The following is a 7591-nucleotide window of genomic DNA, read 5'->3' on the forward strand; positions in this document are numbered from 1 at the left end:
GGTGGCATCGAGGAAGAAGAGGAAGAACACGACGACGAGGACGCTGAGGAGGGACCGGAAGGGCAAGAAGTGGCGGAAGCCGACGATGATGAGGAGGAAGATCGTCGTCTGTTGGATCGCACCCGAACGATACTGTTCGGGCCGGCGCAGGAAGTGGTTGGTGCTGGTCCGGCAAACGGTTCCCCCGCGGTGGATAGTGTGGCGGAGGGTGGAGGTGGCAGCATGCTTATCTACTTTCACTGAGCTTCGTCACTAATGGCCAAACGAATCGGTATTACCACTACGTCACTACGACTGCCAAAACGGTTCGGGGGAAACGACGATATTACTACCCTTTTTTTTTCTACACCTTTTCTCAATTTTATAAGCTTGTTAAATATATTCATAGTAAAAAGGGCGGGCAGCAAGTTTGCCACTATTCGCGCAAAGAAGCCGATCTCTTCGCCTCTAGAAGAGGGGGAGCAGGCCAAACGTGGGGTATCGTAGGTTCGTGCGATTTGTAGGGCGCGAAAATAACATACGGAGGCGAGATCAAAGCCTCAAAAACCAACAAACACATCCTATACTAGAAAGAATGGGTGCCCGGAGTGATCGGAAAACGATCAAAGCAGTCAAACCTGTGTGCTCTATTCGAAGCTAAGCATAATAATACTTTTATGGCAATAAATAAATAAATTGTGAACTATCAGTTTGTTCTTGTATCACCACATGTTCCTCGGTAAACAGGTAGCGCTCCAGTATCCAGAATGGTGCAAAGAAACCAGAACAAAAACACAGATGTTTGCCTCGGAGCGGAACAACGAGCAGTAGGCAGTGAGAGTTTCTTTGCTTTCTTGCTGAATTTGCTTCCGGATGCGCTCCGGGCTTGGTGCGAGAAATGGAGCAGATTGCATGCTACCTATTTTATTTGCATAGTGCCCTGTTACCTTCTTCTTTGCTGACGCAACCCTATTTTACACGTGTTCGGCAGCATTTTTGAATAATCGACAGTAATTAAAGTTAGCTATTTACGATGTGCGGGTATTACGTAACAAATTATTAACTTTAATTTTCTTCGGTAGTTTTTTTTTTTGCTCGGTAAGGGGTTGGATGAACAAAATTTGCATTGCACCGTTTTTACTTGATGCATGAACGATTATACGAAATACGAGAAAAACGGGTTTTAGTGCTTAATTTCATATAAAATATATGAAATATCGTGTTTTCCCGCATTGCACCAGCGATGATACTGAAACTAATCTTTCAATAACATGGAAGGAGGGAAAATAAAAATCAAAAAAGGCATTTTTTCGGTATTAACTACCGTTACGTTAATACCGAAAAAATGCTTAATTACAAAGCCATCGGATAAAACTTAAAACACCCAACACAAGGCGCGATTGTAGGACATTAGCATTTGTTTTATTTGTTACTTATACGTAAATCGCTTATCTCTCCTAAAGTATGGTTAGGTAAATGTCTAGAAATAAATCCCCACCCCGCGGCATCGGCGAAGGTGCGGTCCCATCCTATGCCACCGTTTGCGCTACGATGGCGGGTTTTGCTTGAAAATGAGTTTTTCTCTGCTCAATCGTCACGTGGAAAAAAGGGGTCCGCGGCTTGCCAGGTGCCAACACCCAGATTAGCAGCAGCATTGTACTCAGGGGGAGGTGAGCGAATGCCAAAACGGTGGCCATAAAAGAAATGGAAAAATGCTAGGCATAAGACAATGGGGGACAAGAAGGCAAACAGTAATGAATTTGACGTTAAGAGTAGCGCCATTGCGATTACAGTACATAAACAGATAGAGACATATCAGTGGTGGGGCGGGGGAATTACAATTAGAAGATTCTGTAAGGTGCATAAGCACACGATTGTATGTAGTTTAGAAAAAAAAGAAGATATTTCCTTTCCCGTTCCCTATGTTGTGCGCCATTTGCCATCGGACACGATACACGATTACGGTTAGACTACAGATTAAAACGTACGGCGGTTCCGTATTTGTTCCTCATGGTGAGCGATTTGATGTCGTTGCGATCCATCGGGTATGACATACTTCTAATACAATATTAACCGGCGGCTCCCTCCCAAACGGCGGCCTTTAAGGAGTAGTTGCTATCGACCATCGCCTCTCCATTGACCCATCCGCCAGGGTCGCAACCGATTCGGTTTGCTTCTAGCCTTCCTCACCAGTACCACCATCGCACCCGGTGTCCCGGGGACGTCGGTGAAAGCGGGCGAAGGAGCCACGCCCCCGTCCCCGGCCGCGTACGACGACGTTGCTGCTTCGGTTGAGCTTCAACGGTGGCTGCTGCTTCCGGTGGAGGCTTTTCTGGCGGAGTTATGACGGTGGAGGTCCGGCGGGGCCTGCCTGTGGAGCGGTCGCCGGCGGCTCACTGGGTGTGTGATGGTCCGAACCTTCGGAGGCTGCGCCCGGAGGAACCACCCCGGTTGCTCCTTCCGCGGTGGGAAGGGCCACCGCCGCCTCGGGGGACCCGGAAGGGGAAGGGTTGCCCGACGTTGACCGGCTGTCCGTTGCTGTGGGAGGAGGGGCGGTGGTCGCGGTGGCGGCTGCCGCTGGGGAAGAAGCCTGCGGCGCTTCCGTCGCGTCCTGCTGTGACGAGGCTTGCGGTGAAACCTGCTGCGACGAGCCGGAACCAGTCGCCATCGCCGCCGAAGGTGGCGGTGGTGGGTGGGAGGGATCGGTCGGGAGTGGCGGCACGCTGCCGGTCGCCGACGGAGGAACCGCCGGCATAATATTATTTGGCCCCATAGTGCCTTCGGAAGGATTCGTAGAAACTGTTGGGGGCATGCTGCTGGAGGAAGGGGTAGAAGGAGGGATACCGTTGGGCGTCGGCGCTGGCGGGTTGACCGATGGTGAGGAACCGGCTACCGTGGCCTGAGGGGCCACTGCTGGTGCTGCTGCTGCTGCTGCCGCCGCCGGAACTCCAGGAACTCCCGGGCCACCAGCGGTAGACGGCGTCGGTGGCTGCTTGTGAATATCTGCAAAGGGGGAGCCAAAGAGGGCGGGGAAGAAAGAGTTTTCCACACGTTAGTCAATGGTACGCCTTCGGGCGGGTGCATTTCTCATTTGGGTCTGAATATCGGACTCACTAGTTCCGCCCGGGTTGTTGCTAGGGTTTCCTCCCGCCGGGGCTAATGCTGCTGCTACCGCTGGCACACCCGGTCCGGCCTGTTGGTGCTGGTGGATGTTCGAAGGGGGACCCGCCGGTGTGGGAACTCCGGCGGTTGCCCCGGCTGCCATGGGACCGCCGGTATGCTGTTGCTGCTGTTGCTGTTGCTGTTGTTGCTGCTGCTGCTGTTGTTGTTGCTGAGCTTGCGCTTGAGCTTGGGCTTGCTGTTGCTGCCACTGACCCTGCTCCAGCTGGAAGCGCTGGTGCGCCTGCTGGCGAGCCCGGAACTCGGCCGCCTTCAGCTGCTCAAGGTGGAACTGCTGGCGCTCCTGGATGAGCTGCTGGCGCTGGTACTCCAGTCCCTCGCGCTCGCGCTCCATCGTCGTCTCGAGCTCCTCGAAGTGGCGCAGCTTTATCTCGAGCTTCTTCATCTGCGTCTCCACCAGCAGCGCCACCAGGCTCTTGATCTTGCGCTCCTCGACCGCGGCCAGATGCTTCGCCTTCACGGCGGCGGCGGCCAACGCGGCAGCAGCAGCCGCCTGCAGGTTGCCCTCGTTGAACAGCTTCGGATCGGTCCCGCCGTTTGCGGACTCCTTGCCGGTGGCCACCGTCGCGACCGTTCCCTCCGGTTGCGTCGTGCTGGCCGCAGTTGCACCACCGGCAGCAGCCGAGCTTGTGGTCCCATCCTTGCCATCCTTGCCACCGTCCTTTTCCTTCGGCGCTTCCGACGAGCCGCCTGGAGTGCCCGGAGTGGCAGGGGCCGACGCCTCGGTCGATGGTGCTGCCTTGTCTGGAGCGGCTGTTGCATCAGAATCAGTTGCCTTAGTGCTGTCTTCGGAAGCTTTTTCTTTTTCTTATCACACGAACAAACCAAAACGAAACGAGAAACAAAAATAACTAAATTACCAAATGAATGCAGACGTGTAAACGGGCGGTGGTATGAAAAAGGGCACATGAGAAAGTAATGTTATTTAAACAAACCGCTACTAAACTACTTCATCATGCTCAACTTGTGCTACTGGTTTAACTTTCAAGTTAACCTTAAGATATCTGTGTACGCTTAAGTACGCTGTGTGGAAATTCAACACTAAACAATCATAGTAAGCTTTGCGTAAGAATAATCAATTTTTGTGAATTGAAAATCGCTTGGCTAAGAAAAATTGCGCCTGCTGAGAGTGATGCCGAAATGCAGCCAAATCTCAGTGCAATTATTGCATTGCACTTGAACAACGAACTCACCACCATCCTCTTTCTTCGACACATCCTTCATCTCGACATCGGTGCTGGCTGTGGTGCTGGCCGCCGCCGGAGTAGCTGGCGTTGTTCCACCACTGGCCGGTGCTGATGCGTTCCCGACGGCGGGTGTGGTAGATTTGTCCGTCTCTTCCGTCTCCTTATCTTTGTCAGGGCCGGTACCGGCAATACCGCTCGTGGCTAATCCGGCGTATGGATCAAACTTTCCTCCGAAGCTGGACTTTTCCACATTTTTCAGGTGTGCGTCCATCATCGTCGCTGGAACTTCATCCTACAGCGGAAGGAAGTAATGTTGCATTGCTGTTTTTTAGACTTTTCATAGTCGTTACACTTACCTTAATTGCAGCAAACTCTTCCATGGCGGCTTTCGCGGCGCTGGCCGCAATACGGGGATCGACTACCGAGGCCAAGAATGCGACCGTCGACATGATCGGGTTGCCGGCCTTGCTGAACGGAATCGGCTGGTAGGACAGTGGGCCCAGGAAGGTGTTGTCGTCCTCCAGGTACGGATCCTCGATGGGTAGTCGGAGGAAGTGCAGAATGCATTCGTCCTGCGTGCGCGATCCGACGTGCTCGCACACCTTGTTCCAGTCGTCCTTGTACATCTCGAGGCCCTCGAGCAGCAGTAGGGTTTCCTGCTCCGTCCACTCTCGTGTCATGCTGGCCGCGGTCTTGTTGCGCATGGCGGCTGGCTTCCTCGTGTACTGATCGAGACGCAGGCCAAACTGTCCGTTCGGGTCGGCCGTCGGCGCCAGGGAGAGACTGCCCGGCTCGACCTTTATGCCATCCGGTCCGACGGTGGCCGCAGTTACTCCCGGAGCTCCGTTGGCACCCACCGCACCCGGTCCCGCCGTCAGCCCATCGTCCTTCTTGTCACCGAGCAGCGCACCCTTGCCCTTGTCAAGATCGAGCAGGTTCTTGGCCGCTGATGGTTGAGCCGTCTTGGGAGGGTTGATCGGCTGCAGTCCGGACGGTGTGTCGCTGAGCACGTGGAAGTGAGAAGTTGGAGGCGGTCCCATCGGTGTGGGACGCGAATCGGCATCGATCTGGTAGTTGATCAGACCCCACTGCTCGAGGAACGCGTGGACGCGCATGATGGCGCACACGTCACCGGCCAAATTGCGGCGGCAGGCCGTGCTGGTAAGATACTCGGTCGGATTGAGCCGGTACGTGTCGATCATGAAGTTCCGATAGGCCATGAAGATTTCCGGCGTTTTCGATTTGTTCTTGCCGTTGAAGAACTCGGGCAGAGCGCGCTTCTCCACCACGTGTATCGAGTTGTAGTCGAACCAGGCCGAATACGACGGTACGATGATGTGGTGCGTCTGCTCCGTCACGTTGTCCTCCAGGTCGTCCCCTTTGCCATCGCGTGAGGGGAAATCTTGCGTGTTACTATTGTCGCTCGTTTTTCCCGCCTGACTGTCGTCACCCCCGGCACCGGAACCACCGCCCGGGCCACCGCCGCCACCCGTACCCGATGCATTCACCCCACGCTCGAACTCGTCATCCAAGTCGGTAACGCTGGCGTACTTCATCGGCATCATGTCCGGATCGGGACGTTTCGGTTGCGGTGTCGCTGGTCCGGAAGTGCCCGAGTTGGTCGAGCTCGGCTTGACCTCGGTGATATTCGTTTCCGGTGTCGGATCATCCATGTCCTTCGTGAGGTCCTCCGATTCTTCGTCATCGGCACGGGGCTTCTTCTGGAAGGCGGAAGTCGACGCAGCCGAGGCGGCCGGCGACCGATAACTCTTCCGCTTGCCACCCTTACCGGCGGCGGGCGAAGGCGACCGTTTGCGCTTCGAGTTGACCACTTTGGGTGTCTTCTTCACCTTATCCTCCACACTGCCGGCCGTTCCACTAGCGGGGCCCGACGACATCAGATCCTCCACACCGAGCCGATGCGGGTGCACTTTCTTTCGACCACTCTCGTCCACCTCGTAGTCTTCCTCCGACATCCACTCGTTGTATTCGTCGAGATCGATCACCCACGAGGCCGACACACGCCAGCGTTCGGCCGGTGACGGCGGATTATCCGGAATGTTGTCGGGCAGATCGAACGTGTTCGGTACCCAGGTGTCGTACGACTCCGGGAAGTAGTACCAGTGGATCATGACATGCTTCTCGCGGCGGAACGTGGGTCGCGCGTAATCCTCCGGCAGCGGATCAATGACGGGGTAGATGACGTGTGTCGCTTCCTCCTCGTCGACCGTTATCTCACCCTGATGGTTGGTAACGATGTCGGTGATTTTATTCGCCGTCGCGCGGTCCACCTCCGGGCGAATGTAAACGATCGGTAGGCGCATACATTCCGCCTCGATCAGCGCCGTTTCGATGTCGAGCACCATTTGTCCGATCGGGTCCTTGCGCATCGGATTTTTGTTGACGGTAAAGTCGAACTTTCGCCAGCGCTGTTCCGCCTTGTACCGGTACATCGTCGAGAGGATATGGCACAGGGCACCGCCCGGCTTGAAATCCATGAAGCATCGTATCTGCAAGCGAATCAAGGATCAATGAAGGCTACAATGTGGATGCTTGCCGGAGGCTTGGTGAATATTTACCGGTAATCGCGTCGTCGGCGGATCCTGAGAATTTTTGCCCAGTTTTGCCTCCTGGTATTGGATGAATTGAATGATCAGATGTGCTAAAGATTCCTTGGTCGGTGGATCTTGTGCAAGGAACTAAAAGGGAAAGGAATTCAAAACATTATGAACACGAAATCAAGGCACAAAATTCACTTTGAAAAAAAAAACAACAATTCACAATCAACCCACTTTGGGGAAGCTTGGTGAGGCATCCCGGTGTTCGTTTCCCTTTCTCTTTCACTCTTTCGCTTTGCAACCAAGTGTTGCTGGGATGATAAAATTATTTCAGAAAAGCAAAACATTCACAATTGTGCTTCGGCGATGAAACTGAGGAAAGTGTAGTCATATTGGCACTTTTGCATTACGGGAAAAGCACGAAAAGCCCAACAAAATGCAGCACTTGTTTGCCGCCTGTCGATGGGACAAAATGGCTCGCCATTTGCCTGTAAGCATCACCGCATCAACACCACCGTACCTTCTTGAAGTTTTTCTGCAGCCAGAGGCGCACCGTCTCGAAGCCCTGCAGTGTTTCCGGCGCGGTGAAGAACTCGGCATTAGGATTTCCATCCTTTTTGGGCCCCAAAGAAACCATTTCCATGGGAAATCACTTGCACACACCGTTTACTTTCTGCTGGTTTCTAC

General features: G+C 54.0%; 1 protein-coding gene across 1 annotated transcript; it reads right to left on the reverse strand.

Annotated features, from left to right (window-relative positions):
• Positions 1-2320: 2320 nt before the first annotated feature.
• LOC131284560 (SWI/SNF complex subunit SMARCC1) lies at positions 2321-7591 on the reverse strand. The gene is made up of 6 exons (XM_058313423.1): positions 7425-7591; positions 6926-7045; positions 4703-6856; positions 4353-4638; positions 3094-3966; positions 2321-2982 (listed from the first exon to the last, which is right to left on the reverse strand). Exons 1-6 carry the CDS (start codon positions 7545-7547, stop codon positions 2321-2323), a joined length of 4218 nt encoding a protein of 1405 aa, XP_058169406.1. The 5' UTR covers positions 7548-7591.

This window comes from Anopheles ziemanni, chromosome 3, assembly GCF_943734765.1.
Source record: "Anopheles ziemanni chromosome 3, idAnoZiCoDA_A2_x.2, whole genome shotgun sequence".
In the NCBI taxonomy this organism is placed as follows: domain Eukaryota; kingdom Metazoa; phylum Arthropoda; class Insecta; order Diptera; family Culicidae; genus Anopheles; species Anopheles ziemanni.